A 24,561-nucleotide genomic window follows, 5' to 3' on the forward strand; every position below is an offset into this window, starting at 1 on the left:
TTGATTATTATTGTTATTATTATTATTACTTACAAAAAACTGCTCTTTGCTTATTCACTCTTTTTTTTCTATTTATAATTATATGGAATTTAATTATATCACTGTTTCTTAAAATTTTTCAATAAAAAAAGAGAAAATGATAAAAAAAATAGTTCATATTTCTTTCTGAACTCTTGAGTGGTTCAAACCATGAGTTTTTTTTTTATTTTCACCCCCACACTTTTTTAGCCTTGATTATTATTGTTATTATTATTATCATTTACAAAACAATTACTCTTTGCTTATTCATTTTTTTTTCTGTCTATAATTATATGAAATTTAATTATATCCACGTTTCTTAAAAAATTTCAAGTAGAGAAAAAAGAAAATGATAAAAAGAATAGTTCATCTTTCTCTTTAAACTCTTGAGTGGTTTAAACTATAAGTTTCTTTTCAGTTTTTAGCTCACACTCTTTTTGTCTTGATTATTATTGTTATTATTATTATCACTTACAAGAAAAATGTTCTTTGCTTATTCACTCTTTTTTTCCTATTTATAATTATATGGAATTTAATTATATATTCATGTTTCTTAAAATTTTTCAAGAAAGAAAAAGAGAAAATGATAAAAAGGATAACTCACCTTTCTCCCTGAACTCTTGAGTGGTTCAAACTATAAGTTTCTTTTTAGTTTTCACTCCACATTTTTTTGGATTTGATTATTATTGTTATTGTTATTATTACTTACAAAAAACTGCTCTTTGTTTATTTACTTTTTTTTTTCTGTCTATAATTATATGGAATTTAATTATATCCACGTTTCTTAAAAATTTTCAAGAAAAAAAAAGAGAAAATGGTAAAAATGATAGGTACCTTTTTTTCCTGAACTCTTAAGTGGTTCAAACTATGAGTTTCTTTTCAATTTTTACCTCACACTTTTTTAGCCTTGATTATTATTGTTATTATTATTATCACTTACAAGAAATTTGCTCTTTACTTATGCACTCTTTTTTTCCTATTTATAATTATATGAAATTTAATTATATTCACGTTTCTTAAAATTTTTCATGAAAGGAGAAAAGAAAATGATAAAAATGATAATTCACCTTTCTCCCTGAACTCTTGAGTGGTTCAAACTATGAGTTTCTTTTCAGTTTTTACCTCACACTTTTTTTCCCTTGATTATTATTGTTATTGTTATTATCACTTACAAAAAAACTGCTCTTTGTTTATTCACTCTTTTTCTTCCTGTTTATAATTATATCCACGTTTCTTACAATTTTTTAAGAAATAAAAAGAGAAAATGATAAAAAGGATAGTTCACATTTTTCCCTGAACTCTTGAGTGGTTCAAACTATGAGTTTCTTTTCAGTTTTTACCTCACACTTTTTGACCTTAATTATTATTGTTATTATCACGTACAAAAAACTGCTCTTTGTTTATTCACTCTTTTTCTTTCTGTTTATAATTATATGGAATTTAATTATATCCACGTTTCTTAAAATTTTTCAAGAAAGAAAAAGAGAAAATGATAAAAAGGATAGTTCACCTTTCTTCGTGAACTCTTGAGTAGTTCAAACTATGAGTTTCTTTTCGATTTTCACCTCATACTTTTTTGGCCTTGATTATTATTGTTATTATTATTTTCACTTTCAAGAAAACTGCTCTTTGCTTATTTACTCTTTTTCTTACTTTTATAATTATTTGGAATTTAATTATATCCACGTTTCTTAAAATTTTTCAAGAAAGAAAAAGAGAAAATGATAGAAAAGATAGTTCATCTTTCTCTCTAAACTCTTGAGTGGTTTAAACTATGAATTTCTTTTCAGTTTTCACTCTCACACTTTTTTTACCTTGATTATTATTGTTATTATTATCACTTACAAAAAAATTACTCTTTACTTATTCACTCTATTTCTTCCTGTCTATAGCTCTGTTGGCTGAACAGTCAAACTTAGATCATCCAACTGTTCATTTTTATTTATTAGTAAAACATTATTTTCAGCCTACTAAGAGACACCAATTTAGTGAAAAAATGATTTTCAAGTACTAACAAAAAGGATGTAGCTCCTCAAAGACCACGCCAATCTCTCTTATTAAGTTTATTTTTTTCACTTTTTTAAATTTTTTTCTCTTTTTTTTTTAAAGTAATATTATATCAGATTATGAGTTTCTATCTTTTTCCAGCTCTAGACCCAAATTTTAAATTTCATTCAATGAAATTTTTATTTTTGAAAAAAAAATACTGATTATTTAGATGTGAATTCTAAAAATGATAAATTCTATGATATTTATAATTTAATGCCTAACTTATTTTTTATAGTATTTTTTAAATGTTTAATAATTATTTATTTTTATACTTTTAAAATTAAATATTAATTTTTAAACCTTTTTGATAAGTTAGACAAACACTTTTAGGCATTATAGCAATTATCTCGAATTTTTTTCCATAATAAACTATGAAAAATATTTATTTTCACCCAACCCAGTTTTGAGCCTTATTTATCGAAATGTATGTTTTTTTCTGGCATTTAGACAAGTTCGCTGGACTCCTGCAAACTTTATAAAAATAAGTAAGTTCGTCTTAATTTCCGGTGAACTCTAAATTTTATAGAATTTGCCTTACTCTCTCATGAACTCCACTCAAAATTTTTAAAAAGCGTATTTTTAATCTATATCATCTTACCTAAATATAAAAAAAAACGTACATTTGAATAAATAAAACTTAAAACTGAATTTGGTGAAAATAAATATTTTTCGTAATAAATTATGGAAAAAAATCCCCTTACAACAGCAGCACATGCAAAAGTGTTAAAGAGCTCAACAAAAGTGAAAAAAATACAAGATTTAATAAAGACTTTTCCTTTGATAAAGGATAAGTTCTCCGTGTCTTTAATTTATGCCTTTTTTATGTGGTGCTCAGAGATGCCATCATGCATGAGACATGAGAGTCTTGCAGGCTTTTTTGCCCTACATATTATTATTAAATTTATTATTAGAGATACAATGTTTATTATAATAATTTTAATTTAGTATTTTTAAATTTTATTTTTTAATTCATTACTTTCAAAATTTTATCATAAGATTTATTTTTAATGACAAATATATTTATGTCTTGTTAATATCTTATCAACTATATAAATTACATATATTCCTATACATATGTGTTTGTCTGTGTCTTTGTTATTCTAAAATAGTAAACAGACACAAACTTAGTAACTAGAGTTCATAATTTCATATCATTTATCTTACGCATGAGACTTATTTTGATCAATGTTGCAATAACTTGCATTCAGTATTCAATAATAATCGCTGCACATTTCCTTTAGTTAACAATTCTTTTCATCATTTCAGTTTTGTAACGTACTCCGTTCAAAAGACAATCAACCGACCACTCACTCGAGGGTTTGAGACAGGTGGCTATGGTTTTTTTTAAATTTTAATCTCGTGTTACATATGAACTCCTCTTCTTTCTTGTAATTTTTGCATATCATGCAATCATGCATATATTGTTACTAGAGGTGAAAACAGGTTAAGTCAGACGAAACTTCACTCTTAATAGATCAAGTTTGTACGTAATTAATTAGGCTTGAGTTTAACGTGTAATTTGTTATAATTTTTTTTTAAATACTAAGCTTGATTTGTTATTAAATCTAATATAATTTAAAGTCTACTAAAAGCCTAAAAGGCTGGATAGAAATTTTTTTTTACAAAAAATAAAAAATATTATTTAAAACAATTATTTTTTAATAAAAATTACTTATATATAATATACTAAATTTAATGTTTATAAAAAATTTTAAATTTTAAAATATACAAAAATATTTATAATAAAATATAATAAATTTAAAATATCTATTAACTTTGTTAATAATAAAAAAATATTTATATATTTATTTATATTTTAAGAGATTCAGACAAACTTGACAATCTAATCAAATTAATTAATAAATTTAAATCTGACATATTAATATATAATAATTTAAACTTGGGCCTATTTTGTAACCAATTAAGCCAAATACTGGTCAAGTTATAGACTTCTGATAAGCTGCCAGTAGACTCCTGATCTGTTTCCAGTTTTCCACCCCTGTGCTTCTTATTCTTTTTTTTTTCTGTGTTGTTATTTATTTATTTATGTTTTTGCCAAATATATCTAAATGTTTTTTAGTTGAAGAACAAAACCGAAAATCATTTTTTTGTCAGAATCCAGAAAATTTAGATCAGATATTTTTTTAATTTGGTAGGAGCCCAGGATCGTATATTTTGCCTTGGACTTGTACTGGTATATGACTTTTTCTTTTGGGATCTCCACCAAATCTACTACGAACGATTAGGGCTATTTTTTTGGGCTTGAAGTATATCGTGTTTAAGCGTTTTGCCTTACAAGTACTGATTGACCTTGGGCCTTGGGCTTGGCCCATTTACAAATATCACTCACGTGTATTTATAACTGATTGTTATGACGAAGAAAAAAAAAAGCTTTATTACTTTGTTGAACAAATTTAGAGAACTGACCAAAAAAAAAGAACAAAGTTAAAGACAAAAGGAAACGAAATTCGCTTGTGCATTTTCAGAGAAACATCTTCAGGCTTGTTCATTTTTATCTCGAGAAGAGAATCAATCAATATGGCAAGAAATAGCCACTGGCTTCAAAGAATAAATAAAAGGGCGTGGGAGTGGGACAGTGTATCATGTATGAGATTCGACTTTTTGTGAACAAGTTTTTTGTGGTTCTGATTTTTTGTTGTTATTTATTATTAGAATTACTTATTTTCAAAAGTTAGTTATTATTTATTAAGTTACTTACCATCTGTTGGCTCATTCACTATGCACTTTTCTTCCCTCATTAAACATAATAATAGCATGCTACCACCAACACCAAACTGATGGTAGTTTTAGAACATGTGGCCCAGAATGAGTGAACCATTGCTTTCATCAGACAGCTTTGAATCTTTTTGTGGTTCCAGCAGCATGTTCTATTATCTTCTCTTTTAAAATGATTTATAGTTCAATAATCTTTTTCCATTTTGTCATTTTTATTCTATTTTATACTTTTTAAAATTAATATTGCCTGTTGTTTTTAAATTTTAAAATAAATATTTGGTCATTTATATTTTATTATTTTTTTTACACAAACATTTGACGGCATATCATCTATTTAGTAACATTTGTTTTCAAAGACCCGAGACTGAGATTTAATTTGTGTAAAACTAAAATTTTAGTCCCTAACATACAAAATTTCAATATCTCTAAAGAATGAAGACAAAAAGAATTAAGTTTTTTGAAAAAAAAATTCAAATTTTAATAATATTTTTTTCTCAAAAATATTATTATTTAATTTTTTAAATTTTAAATTTATCAATTTATTTTCATATTTTTTTAAACTAAATATAATACAAAACTATAGTCTAATTTAATATATTTTATACTAAATTTAATACAAAAACTTAATTTAATTTCTATTTCTCAATTTCAGTTAATCTCTTTTCCAAATATAGCCTTTTAGATTAGAGCAGCACCAATTCACCTACACACAACACAAAATCAGCCACTCTACTACCACATTGTCATGGGAGGACAACCAATAAAACACAATCAGACATAAACCAAAATATTCAACACCAATGAATTATATTGCAGTTTTCTTCATTTGTAATTTCCCCCTAACTGTTGATGAAGCAAAACTCTTTTGTGCGGCACATTTTATTTTATTTTTCTTTTAATAAAGACAACAAATTTATAAATTACTCTTTTATAAAAGTATTTAATAGGAGAAAACATAAATTGATTACAAAATCTTAGACTTAAATAAAATATATAACATTTTTCCTAGTTATCGAAATTCAAGTATAAACATGTCTTGATGAATAAGCTATGATCATTCTACAACTTTCAATTTAGCACGCTAGCTTTGCTTCCTTTTTTTCTAGTGTTAGCCAAATCGAATCCAATTTGATCCATGTTCATTCATAGAAAGACTGGTCTGAAATTTTGTTTGTGTTAGATTTTTTTCCATGTTTTCTCACTAAAAAAACCACTAAAGCATACGACACACTCAACATCACAAAGTTATAAGTTTAAATTTATAAAAAAATGTGGATCAAACTTTTTTAATACTTTTTTATATAATAGATGAATTAGTGGATTAAAAAAGTATTAAAGTAGCTAGCATTTCTATTTATATTTATATCTATCTGGGCAAGATGTTGGGTTCTACGGGTACATGAACTGACCGAAGCAACAATTGGTAGTTTGATACAAATCGATTTTTTTCCACCACAGATTACCGATTAGTGATTTGTTACATTGATTATTAATTTATTATCTCAAAGACAATTCCATTATTTTCAATTTTTATTCCACTTGTAGTCTGTTTCTTTTTTAGTGAATTCCACTTGTAAATAGGAGTGGGATTTACGGTTTTACCCTGCCGGAAAAGTGGATTATAGCGGAAGGTAGAATAAAAGGGAGCAATTGATAACAAAATAAATAATAAAGTCACAAATAAATTCCGGAAATTAAAATTTTAGATAAATTAATTTAAAAATATACTAATAAAATTTATGATAATATATGCGAATACACCATTTTTAAATTAATTTTTATAAATAAGATAAAAAAATCTTAATTTAATCTAATTTATTTACGTTTATTATTTTAAAAAATTTTATTAAATTTTTTTAGAATTAATATATACGAAGTATAAATTTTAGTTTATTTATCACTTTTTGCTAAACTAAATAAATAATAATAATCAATAAACTATAACTTAAACAGCATAATATTTTTGTACTCATCTAAAAATTTTGGGGTTTGAAAAATAATAATAATAGTGAGCGACGAATAGGAAGCAGCAAGGACCCCCTGACCCTGCTTTCCAAGTTTCAACTTCCTTCTTCCTCATTCTTTCTATTCGTTATTTCGTTATTCTTCTTCTGTTAATGATGCTAACTACCTGAACCACTTGTTCAAATCGCAAAGTTTGCGTTGACGCACTGTCATTGCGGAAGAAGAAAGAGTGAGAAAGCAGTGCAGCTGAAGAATAATTGACATTTGAAAGGCATAATTATTAAGAGAGCGACAATGAGAACCCTGTGCGACGTATGCGAAAACGCCGCTGCAATTTTATTCTGCGCCGCCGACGAGGCCGCTCTTTGCCGCTCTTGCGATGACAAGGTTTGACTTCAATTTTATCAAGCTATTGTTCTTCCGTTCATTAATGTCTAGTCATTTCGATTAGTTTACTACACAAATTGAATTGTTATGGAGTCAAAATAATAGATGAAATTATTAGCACGGGTTTAAAATTTATTGTATACTAGGAGCCTAGGACAAGTATATTGCATCGTTTGACTTGATTCACTTATATGAATAGAATTGTTCACGCCATTGCTAGGTAAACAAGATCTAAAGCTTTTCTCTATTAATCTACTGGTCCACTGAATTGAGTTTTGTTTTATTTTATTTTATTTTTATCTTGAGTAGGAATAGAACTAGAATTAAGATTTATTGGAATTGAATTGTGTTATGTTATGTGAAGTTGGATTTAATCAAAGGACTAAATGAAGTCATAAGTTCTTTAGATATTGTTTGCAGTTGATTATATTATTCATAATTTTTTTTCTACATTCATCTCATTTTTAGATTGATAGTTTTTGGTTCAAGAATAAAACAATAAGATGGTTGGAAACCGTAGATTTATATGACAAAATAAACTTGTGATTTACATTTGAGTTTCAGGTCCACATGTGTAACAAACTTGCTAGTAGACATGTTCGAGTTGGACTTGCTGATCCTAGTGATGTTCCTCGATGTGATATATGTGAAAATGCACCTGGTATTTATATGGATTCCTGACCAGATTGTGCATTTTGATATATAAGACCATAACTAAATACTATTTTTTATCATAAACATTTGTACATGTAGCTTTCTTTTACTGTGAGATAGACGGTAGTTCGTTGTGTCTACAATGTGATATGATAGTACATGTTGGTGGTAAAAGAACTCATGAAAGGTATCTCTTGTTGAGACAGAGAATTGAGGTATGTTTTCAACTGTAGAAGAACAAAGAATAAAATTAAAATCTAAAAGAAAATTCTAGCTTGTAAGTTAAAGGAATGTTTCTTGGTTCTTTGTGGTAGTTTCCAAGTGACAAAACTGGTGGATTGGATGAATTTGGATTGCAAACTTTGGATCAAAATGAACCAAGGAGAGACCAGAGTCAATCAATCAAGCTGAATGCAAGAGATAACCACCAGAGTCACAATCACAAGGTTATATCAGTTACAATGCTAGAAAATAATATTGATGGTCATAGAAAAGTGGACAAAAAACTGTTTGATCTTAATACCAGGCCACAACGGATAAATGGTTCAACATCAAACAACCTGGTAATTGTTTTTCATTCTCTAGAGTTTTATGATTCAAAAAATATTTTCTAGATTTCATTTCATGACATATAATTAATTTATTGAGCATGTGATGACTAATGTTTTGATAGTTCAATTGAATTAATGCATATTCTGGTTTTTGTGAAGCAGGATAAGGATATATTGGGCAGTAATAATCATGATTCTATTGGTGTTGTACCGGTAGAATTGTTCAAACAAGAAGCTGAGAAGTAATTAAGGTATAACATATGGAGTGAATTTATTATATGTCTTATGAAGTAATAAGATTATCTATTAAGTGTTTGAGTTCTAACCAAATTAATCAAGAAAAAGAGAAATATCATTATAAAAAAATGAGTTGTAATAAACTAGCACATGCATAAGATGTTTTCATTTGTAAAAGAATATCGAGCTCTGTTTTTAATACTTATTTCTTCGCCTTTTTTATTGTAGATATTACTAGAGAATTGACTTCCATGCTTACTGAGGGTTTCAATTCTTACTCAAATTTATTCACCTAGACCATTGATGTTTATAGAAATTACATTAGCCCCTGTAAAAAGTTTGGTAGATTAAGAAAATTTTCGAAAAGTCTACCACTACCAACAAAAGATGCTTATTTGACATTAAATGGATTTGTGCTAATCATGATATTTATCATGACTTGAGAAAGGATTAAGATTTTTACAATAGGCACATAAAATCCTCCTCCAATAATTGTATCTCTTAATTTATAGCACTAATGTTTTATTTACAAATTATGTATGGCCTGTCATGTACGCAAAGCCACAGTTGGTTGATCAATCTAATTTTATTGCAGTTTAATAAAGGTTCATGAGCTATATTATAGTCTAGCTAGTATTCAGGTACACGAGAATTGGAGTGAAAACTAATTTGCGTTGGCCCTTGGACCAATATATGGAAGAAATAATACACCAAAATTGTAAGAGTTTATTAATAAACTTAATTTCATTAAACAAAAGTTTTGATACAAGAGACAATAAAACTATCTATACAGTAGTAGTGCATAACAAATTTGTCAAAGGGAGCAAACAAGTTAGTTGAAATCCTATGGAATAGGTAATTAGTAATTACTATAGCAATTGAAACTCATATTCAACTTATCAACTATCATGTAGACTCACTCACAAGTAGAAAACTAAAGCTGTTGAGCTCTTTTGCTTCCAAAAAGAAAAAAAGAGTAGAGTCATCAAACCCCATGTCACAACTTTTTCCGACGAACCTCAAGCAATCTTTCCACTATACAATTCGGTTAAGGGTGTACATGGGTCGGGTAAAGTCGGATTTGTCTTGACTTAGATCCAATTCTAAATAATGATTGAGTTTATTTTTGAGACTCTTATTGAACCCTAGATTCAGTAAAATTTTACTACTTTCGAGCCATACTAAAACCGAGTCTAAACCAGTGAAGTCTGGGTTTTGATAAACTTTATTTCAAAAAAATTATGATGCACTTATTTATAAATAAGAAAAAAACATATTTATTACCGAAAAGTTTATATCTATATTTGAACTTGAATTTTTTCATAAATTTTAATTTTATACTTTTTTTTATCTATTTTTTAATTCAACAAGTATGATTAAAAACAAAATAATAAGCTTATAATTAATATAGCATAATATTGAAATTAATTTAAAATATATATACTTTTTTTAGTTCCTTAAAATGTACATGGATCAGATAAAGCCGAGTTCGTCTTGACCCGGACTCAACCCTAAATAATGATAGGATCTATTTTTGAGACTTTTATCCAACTCTAAATCCGGTGAAATTACACTAAATTAATCTCCAAAGTATTCAGATCCAAACTGTATCTTCCGGGCCGGGTCGAGGGCATGTACACCCCTAAATTCAGTTATGTACGCCAGGCTCTCTCAAATTTGACATATTTGATATTTCATTGTGACCCATAATATTTTAAAAGTTGCTGATCTGGCCCGTTTGACAGCGCTAGGCAGTAGGCACCACTAGATTGATTTGAAACCTCCAACACTTGGATCCGGGCTTGTTTGTTGGCCCGGATCCCTGTCCAAAAAAAAACCTCCAACACTTCGATGAAATTTAAGTTCTAAAACATACACAAATTTGTGGCAAGGGTTCTTCACAGGCCCAGCTTACACATCACAACCCACTGCCACATAAAAAATTCAATTTTAAAAAAGAATAGTACATATTTGTAGCCACTAATGAAACTGACCACTTCCCCACCGCCCCCCCCCCCCCCCCAAAAAAAAAGAAATGAGGCAGGCTTTGGCTGATGACTTTTCAATTGTTGTAAGTTGTAACCTCTCTTTAATTGTTTGATTATGATGCTGACCTGAAATGGCAAAACAAAATAATAAATCTACCTTTTAAGTTTTAACCTAAATCTTGATGTATAACAAAGCAAGCCAGAAATCTTTTGCATTAGAACCGAAAGGGATATTTTGATTAAAAAATGTTCAATTCTATAGTTTAGCATTGATCTTAAAGAAGTATTTTGACCTTCATTCTTTTGCATCAGTCTTTTAACTTCAGTCATATAGTTTACTTCTTGATGTATTTAAAGACTTATAATGTGTCATTAGCAGTATTTGATGAACTTGTAATTTATTTGACCGTTCTAACAAGATCGAACAACAAATCATACTACTAGAGGATTTTGGCTATCAACCAAGTGACATGTTTTCTAGTTAATTAATTACTCTTTTAAGTTGAAATTCAAACATTTTACTATATAATGATGCATATTCAAGTACATGGCTCCTAACTTATGGCAAAAGGCTTATTAAGTTGTAGAGTTGCACTTAATCATGAGCAAAACAGTCTCCATGAACAAAAATAGTCTCCAAGACTAGAACATTACAACTTTTACACAAATCAGTCTTCCATTCCAATCTTTCCCTCCACATTATGTTGCTGAACATGTATATATATATCAGATTCACCACTCAACATCTTAGTAGGAGTAGCCCTTCACAAACAACTCTTTCTTGGCTTCCTCAGATTCGCCGTCGCCGGTGTACTTTCCAAGCTGAGCAAGTGAGTTGGACTTGGCACGGAAAAGGAGGGCATCTTGAGCAGCCTTGACATTCTCCGGACGGCCTCCCCATGTCTTCAAGCAAGTGTTTTGGAGGGCTCTGGCATATGAGAAGGACACATGCCATGGGTTTGGAGATTGGTTCATTGCATTCAAGTTGAGGGTTGCTTCCACCTCAGATTGTCCACCTGACAAGAACTACACAAAATTGTACTTTTTCTTAGTACATCAACATATAAAGAACAATGTAATGATGGAGTTTGGCAGTGTTACTTACCATAATTCCGGGGACGGCCGGGGGAATTCTGCTGTGAAGGAGCTTGAGTGTGTAGTCAGCAACTTTTTGAGGAGAGGCCCTGTCTTTGGACTCAGCTCCAGGAGTAACCATGCTAGGCTTAAGGAGGATACCCTCAAACTGGACATTGTTCTCAGCAAGGTAGAAGAAAACCTCAGCCCAAACCTTTTTCGCTACCTCAAAAGTCCTGTCAATGCCATGTTCACCATCAAGCAAGATCTCTGGCTCCACAATTGGGACCAAGCCATTGTCCTAACCATTGAACCAAAAAAACAGCTTAGAAGACTATATAAATACAACTAAGTATTCTTGAATAACTTGAATTGTTTCTTTAATTTACTACCTGAGAAATGGCTGCATAGCGAGCCAAACCCCATGCTGCTTCCTTGACAGCCAAAGCAGAGGGACCATTGGGTATGCTCACAACAGTGCGCCTGGTTTATAAATTAAGTCATTATTAATGCAAAAACGATCTTAAAATTTCGATTTGAAAAATGCTAGGGAATCATTAGAATTTACTGTTTTTGACCATCAACTTAATTCATTTAATCTAGTAATCCAACAACATATTTTATTCCATACTTCTAAACATTTGATTTTGCTGCCACATAGAAAGAGGGCAATATGCAGAAACTCACCATTTGGCGAAACGAGCACCTTGCTGGTAGTATGCGGCTGAGCGAGAGGCAAGACCATCCAAACCTTGGCACCATGACTCATCATTGGAACCAGCCAAGGGCACCAAACCCTGTTGTTTTCAACGCATGCATAAACCATGTATTAACAAATACAATGGCATGAGTAAAATTCTAAACTTGTATATCATAAACCATCATGTTTTCTTAATAAAATACTACACACCAAGGAAAAAACGTTTGCTTTCTCTCTTTCATCTTACTACTTGTGCCTTTCACATACATGTACTACACAATGACAATGACAACGACAATCATGCAACAAAATATAAGCTAACTTCAATTATGGTATATCAAAAGTGCTACCTACACGCCAAAATGTATTTGTATGTAAATATATCTATTGTTTAACTTATTTTCAATATATATTTTGTATTTTAACATGTATTTTATACAATTGACTGATTTGATAGTTGGTTTTTGGTGTATATGTAGCCTATTTGATGCTAGATATATTTACATCATTCCTTCTATTCTTTACTTTATTGGTTAAGGCATAAAGGTAGTGCAAAACTTGCCTTATTTAATATTCAATAATCAATAAATGTTAAATAAGAGAAATTTTGACCGTTTTGTTTTTTACTAATTTTTCTGTTCTCAAATATTTCCGAAAGAAAGAAGGCACATTGAACTTACCTTGTCGACTTTGATACCAGGAACAATGCTTTGCTCTTTAAGTAAATCAACAATTTTCTTGCCATCAACGGTGGATTGGTAGAGAGTTTCCTCAAAGAGAATGGCACCGGAGATGAACTGACCAAGGCCTGGTGCTGCCACAAGGAGGGTACGGTATGCTTGGCGGTTAGCTTCAGTGTTCTCTAGCCCAATTGAGGCCAAACGCTTCCCACAGGTTGCATTTGACTCATCCATGGCCAAAATCCCTCGCCCAGGTGAAGCAATAGTTTTCTAAATATATTATACACATACACATTCAAAACATTACACGGTTGAAGAAGATTGAAGCAACAATTTCAAAACCATGCTAATGTAAGATGTAAAACTACACGCCCTCTGAAGTTCATAAATGGAGCTACTCTTGGTTTCTAGTTGGTAAAGTAAACCATGCTTTGGTGCAACATAAGTTCATAACTAAAGTACTAGAAATCCAAAGTGCAAAGAACAAAATGAATTATGGGGGTGAATCATTATCATCTAGCATTCAAAACAATGTTTTATCGTTCATACCGCGGTCTTGACGAGCTCATCGGCATAGGAACCAGCTCTGATGGTGAGTGCTGATGGTGATGGGGTGGCAGAGTTGGTTCTTGCAAGAGACACCGCAGTTTGGCGAAGTGTTTGGCCTTTAACCCACTCAGACTTGTCAAGAACTGGGGATGACTTGAGAAGAGTTGCTGATGCTGATGCTGAGGCCATTGTTTATTTCAATGCAATAAAATGGTATGAATCTGCCTTAACAAGCAGCAACACAATAATCTTATCCCCTTCAGCAACCTCTTTGTGTGCCTTTTTACCACACATGCACTCTGTTCTCTCTGTATTTATAGTTACCAAGTGATATCTCATTTGAGGCTCATGTCAACCAACCTATCCTCACCTGACATGTGGATGATAACTCCTGCTTACTTGGCATTTTGCGTTGTCAAAAAATTCTTAGGTGAATACTTTACACAAGTTTACCATCTCATATTAAACGCACTCTTAATAACAAGTAGTAAAAATACTATTTTTATTACGAGTGTGTTTAAATATAAGATGGTAAACTTGTGCTCTTACAATAATCTCCTGCATTAAGTGGTTGAAATGGATGGCTCTTTGCTCACCTTGTAAAAGTTAACAAATAGACTTGGAATTTGGAAATAAAAGGTAGATTTTTTTCCCCACAATTGTGCTGCTATTAGTGACAAAGGTGTAACATGCATCCAAAAGGGTACAAGTTAGTGGCTTTTGTATGGAAAAACCAGTGTGCGGTTATAACTAGGCTTGATGATGATGCAATTTGTCTCCTTCTAAAAGCTTCTATGGTCATGATTTAGTCTCAGATTTTGGAAAGATTGAGGTCTCCAAACTATGATATATCAGTGGTTTCCATTTATGCCAAACGGCATTGATATTCAATGGCCAAAGTCACAAATATATTTACTTTTCCTTCTTTGGTAGTAGGGCAACTATCAAGTCTATTAAGCAATCGCATGTAGATTGCTTAATAGACTTGATAGACAGAAGACAGAATTACCAAACCTATTTGAAGGGCAGGTAGTTAAGTTATCTGCAAACTTTGGTTAAAATAAAATAAGAATCCAACTGACATGGTTCTTGAAGTTGGCAAACTAATGAACATTATAAAGTGCAAACAGAACCAAGATTTCAACTCTACACATTACCAAGTGATAGCTTCTATAAAAGTATTTTATTTATTATTATAATCCAATCTAGTAAGGGCACTCTTGGTGATTAATCAACATTCTACTACAGTAATCCACTGAGTGTTTTATTTCCTATTCTAGTATTCTTAGCATAGAAGAGTACAAGGAATGAAATACAAAACCATATTCAATATCTATCACAAAAAAAAAGACAGGTGGGGGGCATTAAAAGAATATCCTTAGCTAGATATGCATAGTTCACAACTTGATCAAATCTTACACATCATCAATCATCCTTTGCTGATGTAATTCTTGAGTGAAGTTGAAAATCATGATTCATGAGTAAAACTAGAGAAAAGAAAAGACTATGTGAACAATGTAAAGGCCAAGAAGAGAGGGGCTCTTAGGTGTTTTTTTGGAATGATATTGTGTTGAGCTTGAGTCTAGTTTAAGAGACTAGTGGTGTCGGAAGGCCACTAGATATACATTAGTAAAAAATTTCAATTCTGGGAGAAAATTCTTTATTAAGAAGAGAAATATTTTGTGTACTTATTTTGTCTCGTATATCTGACACATAATTTTTTAAATGGATGAAAGTGAAAAATCTTTTATATAAATTCTACACTATATTTAATAACAAAGAGATATGTAACCAACTTAACATATATGATAAAAGGTAAATATTAATAACCCATTTGCCTTTTTAACAAGTTAGAAGATTAATATAGTTGAGGTTACAATTTTGTTGATTTGTTATCCCAAGACAGATCCTTGACTCTTTGTAGCTTATGATTGATCACAATTAAGTACATGGGAAATAAATATGGGAATGGAAAAGTTCAGTTATCAGTTTACAGCTTCTGTTAGTTCTAGCTAATGATTATCTGCATTATGGTTCTTACATCTAAATAAATTAAAGGAGATGGGTATATACTCAAGGTTATAGTTACTTCTTTGAAGAAGGGCTTTCATCAAGTGCAGAAATTCACTGTATGAAGATGCATATATATTCAAGGACACAACTTCTAACTCATAGCAAAAGGTTTATTAAGTTGTAGAGGTGAAAGTGTTCCATAAACAAAAATAGTCTCCAAGACTACATAAAAACATTACACAATTTTACACAAATTAGCCTTCCATTCCATCTTGTTTTTGTTGCCTAACATGTATCATATCCATATCCACTATCAAACATCTTAGTAGGAGTAGCCCTTCACAAACAACTCCTTCTTGGCCTCCTCGGATTCGCCCTCGCCGGTGTACTTTCCAAGCTGAGCAAGCGAGTTAGACTTGGCACGGAAAAGGAGGGCATCTTGAGCAGCCTTGACATTCTCCGGACGGCCTCCCCATGTCTTCAAGCAAGTGTTTTGGAGGGCTCTGGCATATGAGAAGGACACATGCCATGGGTTTGGAGATTGGTTCATTGCGTTCAAGTTGAGAGTTGCTTCCACCTCAGATTGTCCACCAGACAAGAACTACACAAAATTGTACTTTTTCTTAGTACATCAACATATAAAGAACAATGTAATGATGGAGTTTGGCAGTGTTACTTACCATAATTCCGGGGACGGCCGGAGGAATTCTGCTGTGAAGAAGCTTGAGTGTGTAGTCAGCAACTTTCTGAGGAGAGGCCCTGTCCTTGGACTCGGCTCCAGGAGTAACCATGCTAGGCTTAAGGAGGATACCCTCAAACTGGACATTGTTCTCAGCAAGGTAGAAGAATACCTCAGCCCAAACCTTTTTCGCTACCTCAAAAGTCCTGTCAATGCCATGTTCACCATCAAGCAAGATCTCTGGCTCCACAATTGGGACCAAGCCATTGTCCTAAGCATTAAAAAGAATGCACATCAGAAGACTGTATTTATAGAAGTGAAACCAAAATGAAAATCTCTTTATGTAACTTAGTGTTTCTCACTTCTCACCTGAGAAATGGCAGCATAGCGAGCCAGACCCCAGGCTGCTTCCTTAACTGCAAGAGCAGAAGGACCATTGGGGATGCTCACAACGGTACGCCTAATTTATGAATGAAATTGAGTTTGATATAAGTTTGATGTTTCTGCCAAAGAAAAAGAGGACAATAACAATAGGCAGAAACTCACCATTTGGCGAAACGAGCACCTTGCTGGTAGTATGCAGCTGAACGAGAGGCAAGACCATCCAAACCTTGGCACCATGACTCATCATTGGAACCAGCCAATGGCACCAAACCCTGTTGTTATTGCCACATGAACCACTTGTTAAAGTGTAGAATGTAACAAATTATTAAACCACATCCCTAAAAGATAAGATGTCTTAAGACAGCAAGTTTTTTGGGTTTCTAATATGGTATCAGAGCCTATTCCATCCAATGGGAGATTACATGTCCCACATCTCTATCATCAATCAAATCAAATACTACCAAGTTCACATAAGAAGAGTATAGGAAATCTAGAAAAGCTAACAACTTTTGATTAACAGTTGACCAATATATCAACTTTTTTTTTCTTATGTTGTACACATAAGTTCAGTATAATTTGAAAGGAAATTGAAATAAAAAAGGGTTACCTTGTCAACTTTGATACCGGGAACAATGTTTTGCTCAACAAGTACATCAACAATCTTCTTGCCATCAACGGTGGATTGGTAGAGAGTTTCCTCAAAGAGAATGGCGCCAGATATGAACTGACCAAGGCCTGGTGCTGACACAAGCAGGGTACGGTATGCTTGGCGGTTAGCTTCGGTGTTCTCTAACCCAATTGAAGCCAAACGCTTCCCACAGGTAGCATTCGACTCATCCATGGCCAGAATACCACGCCCCGGTGAGGCAATAGTTTTCTGCATTCACATCAACAATTTGAACCAACTCAACATCAAAACAAATAAACACTACTAATGATATGTTAGTTGTAAACTCGTGCAGCTGTCTTGTAAACTTTTAGATAATTTGACGACTAAATTGTTATCTACACGTGAGTCTATCGTTGGTTAATGATTGATACATACGGCGGTCTTTACGAGCTCGTCGGCATAGGAACCAGCTCTGATGGTGAGTGGTGAAGGGGTGGCAGAGTTAGTTCTTGCAAGAGACACTGCAGTTTGGCGAAGTGTTTGGCCTTTAACCCACTCAGACTTGTCAAGAACTGGGGATGATTTTAGAAGAGTTGCTGATGCTGATGCTGAGGCCATTGTTTCAATGCAAGAAAAATAATGAATATGCCTAAACCAGCAACAACACCAAAACACAAGAATCTTATCCCCTACACATGCATGCTCTTCTCACAGTTTATATAGTTACAAAGTGATATCTCATTTGAGGCTCATGTCAATCAACCTATCCTCATTTGACACGTGGATGATAATTCCTGCTTACTTGGCATTCTGAGGTACGTTCTTTGGAATGGATGGTTCCTTTCAAACCTCCCCAAAAAAAAATTAAATAAATGAAAAATTAAGAAAATGGAGATATTTTTTTCTCCCTTAGCTTTGCGTTACTAGTAGCGACATATGTTATGTATAGCATTCATCCAAAAGGGTACAAAATAGTAAGAGTGGTTTCTAGGGGAATACAATTATATGCGGTTATAATTTACCTTATGATTATCTTGATTTGTCTTCTTCTTAGTGGTCTATGGTCCTGGTTTAGTTATAGGATCTTGTGAGATTAAGGTCTCAAAACCATGCTATATTGCTATGTGAGTTAGTTACTTGCGGATTTAGACCTCCCTCCCCTGCCACACATGCCAAATTGCAATTATATTCATTATTCAATGACCTTGGTTAAAATGCAGCAATATCAATAGTTATGAAACATTAGAAGATTCTGGTTAACGAAATACAAGATTAACCTTTTTTTGTTTTTGGTCAGGACAAGATTAACTTCAAAAGAAAATTTGGTTCATCCCGGCTTAGACTGAACAAGAGATGGATCTTATCCACCAAAGGAAGCCCAATCATCTTGTTGGCCCATGAAGTTTCTATCTGGAAGTCTATCATTGTCTAGCCCAAAGACTAACCCCAATGTTTTGAAAAAATGTAGTTCCAATACCAAAAATCAAAAGAGAATATATAGTTCCAACAAAAAAAAAGGGTACAGTATGTTTTTTTATTTTTTAATATTTGTGATTTTTTTCAAAAATATACTCAATGTTATTTGATTTTGTTCTTATCGTTTTCGATTTGTATCAAAATTATTCCTACATTAGTTCCATGTAAAACTTTAGGAACAAAATTAAAAACTTTGAGACATAGTTTTGGTATAAATTGAAAGGACAAAATTGAATAAATCAAAAATGTTAAAAACAAAATTAAACAAAATTAAATAAGTAACTTTGAAAAAAATCACAAACATTAGAGACAAAAATCATACTTTATCCAAAAAAATTTATTTAGCTGAATTAGAGAACAAAAATGAGTCTAGCACTGGTGATAGTTACTTGGGTTACTTAAACTTCATATCCTGAATTGGATTTTTTAGAACTACATGTATATAGCAGGTTTTATGATCAGTCTTCTATTCTCAACAAACAAACAGGTATTCAAGAGTTTACACCTTTTTGAAAAAAAAGCTAAAATCTAATTCTAAACTGAGAAATAATAAGAACATGTTTGTTCCTGCGGTTTTGTTTATAAGTAATTAGAAGTTTGATTCATCCCTTATAAATGAAAACAAAATAAAAGTCACAAGGAGCTTTTGTGACTTCAACTCAATTCGGTTACATTTCTAAAACACGGGCAAAGCCTCTTCTATCTTGAATTCCCTCAAGATGAGAGACATCTTAATCTTAGCCCTATATCTTTCTTTAATTTACAAAAAATAACTTGTATTTGTTGACACTTATAAATTAACTGAAGTTAGGATTAGCAGCAAAATATGCTAGAACACCAATAAATGGTGCATTGATGTATGTGGTTGGCTCGGATTTTCTAAAATCATCCCTATTATCCACATACACATCATCTTCCCCAGGTCCTCCAACGATGGCTCCCACAAGCACATTTGGGTTTGGATCAGTGGAGTTGTAGTACATTGAACCTTCCTTGCATGCAATAAACTGAGGATGATCCTTGATGGAAGGTAAAGAGGAGCCACGGTGATGAATGCGCTGCGGATAGTAGTTGCTATATCCAACCATGTACGATAACCCCATTGGATTATCACCCAGAATGTAATCAACTTGCCTCTTAGCATGTTGCCGAAGTGTTTGAGCGCTAACGACAACATTCCCACAATTGAGGGACTGTGACGTGTGATCCAAGTAATTAGCATAAACCAACTCAAGGAATGAAATTGAAGTAGCATGTTGCAAGTTACTCCCTCCGGGCCTAAACAAAAGTCCACCAGGAGTGTACTCTATGTGTGAGCTAGGAGATTCGGGTATGAGCGTGCACATGAAGCTTTCGGCCGACGCCTTGAAGGATTCAAGTGAGTATAGATTTCCTTCAAAGACTTCCTGGGAGAGAAAAGGAGAGGGATTGATCAATTTGATTATCAACAAGATGCACGTTGATTTTAATTTCTGTTGGTATGATTTGTGTACATTTTTGGTGTCACATTAAACTTTTGTGATTTTAATATGTGTGGTTTAGTGGAGCAGAGGAGTAATGAGAGGCTGACCTTGGAGACAAGAACATTGAGGCCAGCATGCTTGTTGTCCCAACCAAATTCATTGATGTTGTCGTCAGCACCAAGCGTTTTGCCATTGGTTTGAAGGTAGTTGAGGAAATTATCATCCTTCGTGGCCCTTCTTAGCCATGCCGCACCCCACAATAACTCGTCCTATCATGTCACAAGTCACAAATACCGTTAATCAATATTCTATTCAAATTCAATTACTATATATCATCAGAGTAAAATAGTTTTACACGTTATAACAATGGTGTACATTATATCTGCACACAAATTTCCTTTGAACTTTGTCAATGATGAGCATAAATATACAAGCTAAGAAATTAGAATGCTAATTGGATTTAGCTATGATGGCTACACTTGTATTTATGCTACTTAATCTATTAAATTTATCATTTGGATGCATCATTTTCCTTGTCTCTTTCATTGAAAAGTTTAAATCGCTATCCTACCAATGCTTTTAGTCTCTAGTATATCCAAAAGGCAAAAGCAACTTATCCAATAGTATTATTGATGGTCATAATCAAATTAGTTACCTGATATCCATCAAAATCACAATAATATGGGCAAGCACTATACTTAACATTGGCATTGTCACTGTAAGCACCCCTGTAGTTATCTGCAAATTGGAAGGCACTAATAGCATTCCGTAACAATGTTTCTGCATAACCCGGGTCAGTTGACCAGAATACCAAGGATGAGGCTGCGAGCGCGGCCGCGGTTTCACCGGCAACATCAGAAGCCGCGTTTGGGGCATCAACAGCGTACACCGTCCTGGCTGTGTCCATGTCCTCAGGCCTCTCCCAACAATCATGGTCTGAGCGTGGATCCCCCACCTATGCAATTATTTTAAAGGTCCTCATAAGACATAATAATTATAAGAAAACATTGAATTCTTGTTAATGCTCGGAATATATTAATTACAATTTTTGTTTAATCGTATTAAGATCATCTTCAAGAGAAATTTGTAAGGGGACATTGCAAAAACTAACACATGCAAAGTTAGCAACAAATGAGAAGTGAATGGTATAAAGCAAAAGGGAACGTGGGGCATCTTTATGCTTATTCCCTTGTGTGTAAACGACGTATGCTTGCTTCCACATTAAGTCATTAAGAATTGAAACGGAAAGAATTCTGAACTTGTAAATTTCTAAGCCTATGAATTTCAAGACCCAATTGTGGTCCACGTTCATGCATAGTTGAGAAACTATAACTAACTATGGCCGCATTTGACAAAAGCAAAAGTGGCCCATTTGTGGACATTAAAGGATGGGGATTAAGCAAGACTTTTCTCTTAAAAAAATAGTGTCTGATCAATTCAAGTAATCAATTGACGCAAGAGATAACTTTAGTTAGTCATCACTCATTAAACCTTGAGACTAGAGTAGGTAACACTCTACAAATAGTAGAATAGACACTATTATTGTACACATGCATGTATGTATCATACTATCATGTATGTATGTATGTATAATTTTTTATTCAATAGAAATTAAATTGAAACTAATAGGGGTGGGTTTAGATTTGGATTATCCAGGCTGTGCCCTATGAGGGTTGAGTGATGAATCATGAATGATTGAAAAGGTGCATGGTGCTGGGCTGCTGGCCCTGTGGTGTGGGTCCAAAGGATCAATAGTAGACAAAAGGAGACCATGTTCCCGCCACTAGTACGGATTAGTTGAACCCTCTCTTGAATTCACAGACGAACTTCACCCAACAACCCAATTTACCAACTCAACCACTACAATTAAATTGCAGTATATTTCCTCCCAAAAAATATACTTTTAAAAATTAGTAAGGCAAAAATAAAATATTTTTTTAATGTTAGAAAGATTAAAAAATCTAAATTTATTTTATTTAATATTCATTAATTTTAACAATAATTAACGAATGTTAAATAAGACAAATTTTAACTATTTTTTTATAATTTTTTTGTTGCTAAATATTTTTATTTATTTATTTACTTTATCAATTTTTTTTGAGAAAATATAAAGAGTTAATGGAATATTTGTACAATGTGTATAATAGAGGTTTAAGAATGTTCTATTCAGTATATTTACTATCTCTTGTATCCGAATGATTATTCTAAATAGTATGAGTGGATTGTGTTTGAAAAATTAGTAGTATTTTACCTGAATATTTATTCTTTAGCTCATATTGAACTAAATAAATAGCCCATTGTACGCATTGTATAAATACTCCATTGGTTCTCTAGCAGAATTTTTTTTTTTTTTTAAGAATTTGATCTCCCGCTAGTCGGAGCATTAATAAAAAGTAAATCTATCTCATTATTTCTCACCCAATTAAAAAGAGAAAACACTGAGTATTCCACACTTTCACGTGCAATGATGAAACTTTAATCAACATTATTAGAGTGGGCCATTTAACAACATTTTTTTTCTTTTTTCTAAGCAAAAGAAAATTAATAAAATTGACATTCAATTTCTGTAAATTAATAAATATAAATAAAACTTATTTAATTTTGATTCGCCCAATAAGTTTATACTATCTTCATCATATTTTCTTTACAAATAAAGAAAAAACCAAATCCACTACGCAATACCATAATTATATACTCGTTTTTTCTAATCCAAATGACATATATTCTCTTACTTGTGGCAACTTTATTCAAGCATTAGAGATCTTATGCGAATTATGATTTTCCTTAGACCTATTTTTCTACATCGTTAATAAATTATCATGATTACAATTCATCGTTTTACTTCTTAATCTAATGTCGCTTAAATTCGATTATAGTTAAAACAAAAGAGCAACTTGAATGAATTAGGTAGAGAAATGAAACCTGAACAAAAATCCGATTAGGCTGAGAAACGGTCTTGAGCAAGTAATCAGTAGCCCAACGGATTGCAAGCATTGCGTTTCTGAGTTCATTGGGAGGCATGATGGCACCGAACTCAAGGACGCTCCAAGCGAGCATAGTGGTGGTGAATGCCATCGGAAACCCAAACTTGATGTTGTCGCCGGCGTCGTAGTAACCGCCAACGAGATCGGCGTTGTAGGTCCATCCGTCGCTGAGTCCGGAGTTGCTACGCCAGCTCATCCTCTGGTCCTGCGGCAAGAACCCTGACCTCTGGCCTTCAAAGAACAGTACTGCCTTCGTCAACGCGTCTTGGTAGTCGTGACTTCCACTCGCTAACTTGGCAGCCATCAAGAATGGAAATGCAATGAGCGCAACTACAAACACTCCCTTCATCTTTTGAGTGCAGAATGTTGTAATGTTAAGAGTGTGCCGAGAAATGGCGAAGGTCAATTATGGTATTTATAGCTGAGATTGCCGACAATTGAATTACTAGTGGGAGTGAGAGTGAGAGTGTGAGAGAGAGAGAGAGATCACATGCTGTTGCTAAATCTCCTCGGAGTGCACAAATGAGAGTGATTCTCTTCGAGAAAAGAGAAGAGAGGAAAAGTGCGGTATTTGTGGGTCCACTTTCCAAGTTCTAAAATTTATGTCTTTTTGTTGGTTGATTTCAATGTGAATTCAGACTGTTTAGAAAAACAGGTCTTAGTAAATTTGTGCCTTAAAGTCATATGTCAAGAAGATAATAATCAAAAATTTTACATTTTTAATATATTTAATATATTGAAAGTGTAAAAAAAATAATTTTCAATCATTTTAGTCAAATATTTTTATGATACTTTTAAAATATATTGTTGCAACGTAGGTTAGCAAAATTCTAAATAACTTTTCATTTTCTATTGTCAAAAATTTAAATGTATTAGTATGTCAAAAATAAAATTTAATTTTGATGCATTATTAGTGTAAAGTAATTTTACATATACATCTAATTACGTAACACCACATCAATAAAAATAATTATTTTTTACATTAGTCACGTGAATAGTTATCTAAATTTCAAAAGAACCGATATAATTACATAACTATATAAAATGTTTTACACTGTATTAAACAAATCTATTCAACTAATCAAGATTGAGTAATTTTATTGAACAAAAATTTTAGTCCCAAAACATAAAATTTTAGTGTGTTTACTGTTTAGCGACAAAAAATTAGAACTAAAATTTTAATTTTAAGACTCAAATTTTTAGTTCCTTCCGTATCTCTAAGAAATAATAACATAAGAGACTAAAATTTTGGAGACGAAAACTAAAATTTTAATAATATATATATATATATATATATATATATATATATATATATATAAGGAGGAGTATTTTAGTGAATATTTTTATTTTATCTCCATATTTAT

General features: G+C 32.2%; 4 protein-coding genes across 6 annotated transcripts; 1 reads left to right on the forward strand and 3 right to left on the reverse strand.

The window, feature by feature from the left end:
* Window positions 1–5,592: 5,592 nt before the first annotated feature.
* On the forward strand, window positions 5,593–9,201 carry LOC112789140 (B-box zinc finger protein 19). 2 transcript variants are annotated; one of them, XM_025830910.3, is made up of 6 exons: window positions 6,729–7,155; window positions 7,720–7,816; window positions 7,909–8,024; window positions 8,124–8,372; window positions 8,523–8,611; window positions 8,826–9,201. In XM_025830910.3, exons 1-5 carry the CDS (start codon window positions 7,063–7,065, stop codon window positions 8,604–8,606), a joined length of 639 nt encoding a protein of 212 aa, XP_025686695.1. In that variant the 5' UTR covers window positions 6,729–7,062; the 3' UTR covers window positions 8,607–8,611; window positions 8,826–9,201. The 2 variants fall into 2 exon arrangements, with proteins under 2 accessions (XP_025686694.1, XP_025686695.1); XM_025830909.2 differs by lacking the exon at window positions 8,826–9,201 and having other exon boundaries at window positions 5,593–7,155; window positions 8,523–8,824.
* Window positions 9,202–11,080: 1,879 nt separating this feature from the next.
* Window positions 11,081–15,375, reverse strand: LOC112789141 (fructose-bisphosphate aldolase 1, chloroplastic). Its single transcript, XM_025830911.2, has 6 exons — window positions 13,589–15,375; window positions 13,040–13,309; window positions 12,347–12,456; window positions 12,052–12,142; window positions 11,691–11,960; window positions 11,081–11,611 (listed from the first exon to the last, which is right to left on the reverse strand). Exons 1-6 carry the CDS (start codon window positions 13,775–13,777, stop codon window positions 11,333–11,335), a joined length of 1,209 nt encoding a protein of 402 aa, XP_025686696.1. The 5' UTR covers window positions 13,778–15,375; the 3' UTR covers window positions 11,081–11,332.
* Window positions 15,376–15,750: 375 nt separating this feature from the next.
* Window positions 15,751–18,273, reverse strand: LOC112789142 (fructose-bisphosphate aldolase 1, chloroplastic). 2 transcript variants are annotated; one of them, XM_025830912.2, is made up of 6 exons: window positions 17,710–18,273; window positions 17,272–17,541; window positions 16,827–16,936; window positions 16,650–16,740; window positions 16,282–16,551; window positions 15,751–16,202 (listed from the first exon to the last, which is right to left on the reverse strand). In XM_025830912.2, exons 1-6 carry the CDS (start codon window positions 17,890–17,892, stop codon window positions 15,924–15,926), a joined length of 1,203 nt encoding a protein of 400 aa, XP_025686697.1. In that variant the 5' UTR covers window positions 17,893–18,273; the 3' UTR covers window positions 15,751–15,923. The 2 variants fall into 2 exon arrangements, with proteins under 2 accessions (XP_025686697.1, XP_072082501.1); XM_072226400.1 differs by having other exon boundaries at window positions 17,706–18,263.
* A 1,050-nt stretch (window positions 18,274–19,323) lies between these two features.
* Window positions 19,324–23,774, reverse strand: LOC112789144 (endoglucanase 24). Its single transcript, XM_025830913.3, has 4 exons — window positions 23,136–23,774; window positions 20,869–21,168; window positions 20,321–20,482; window positions 19,324–20,156 (listed from the first exon to the last, which is right to left on the reverse strand). Exons 1-4 carry the CDS (start codon window positions 23,544–23,546, stop codon window positions 19,548–19,550), a joined length of 1,482 nt encoding a protein of 493 aa, XP_025686698.1. The 5' UTR covers window positions 23,547–23,774; the 3' UTR covers window positions 19,324–19,547.
* Between the last annotated feature and the right edge of the window lie 787 nt (window positions 23,775–24,561).

The sequence above is a fragment of the Arachis hypogaea genome, chromosome 3 (genome assembly GCF_003086295.3).
Source record: "Arachis hypogaea cultivar Tifrunner chromosome 3, arahy.Tifrunner.gnm2.J5K5, whole genome shotgun sequence".
NCBI classification, from domain to species: domain Eukaryota; kingdom Viridiplantae; phylum Streptophyta; class Magnoliopsida; order Fabales; family Fabaceae; genus Arachis; species Arachis hypogaea.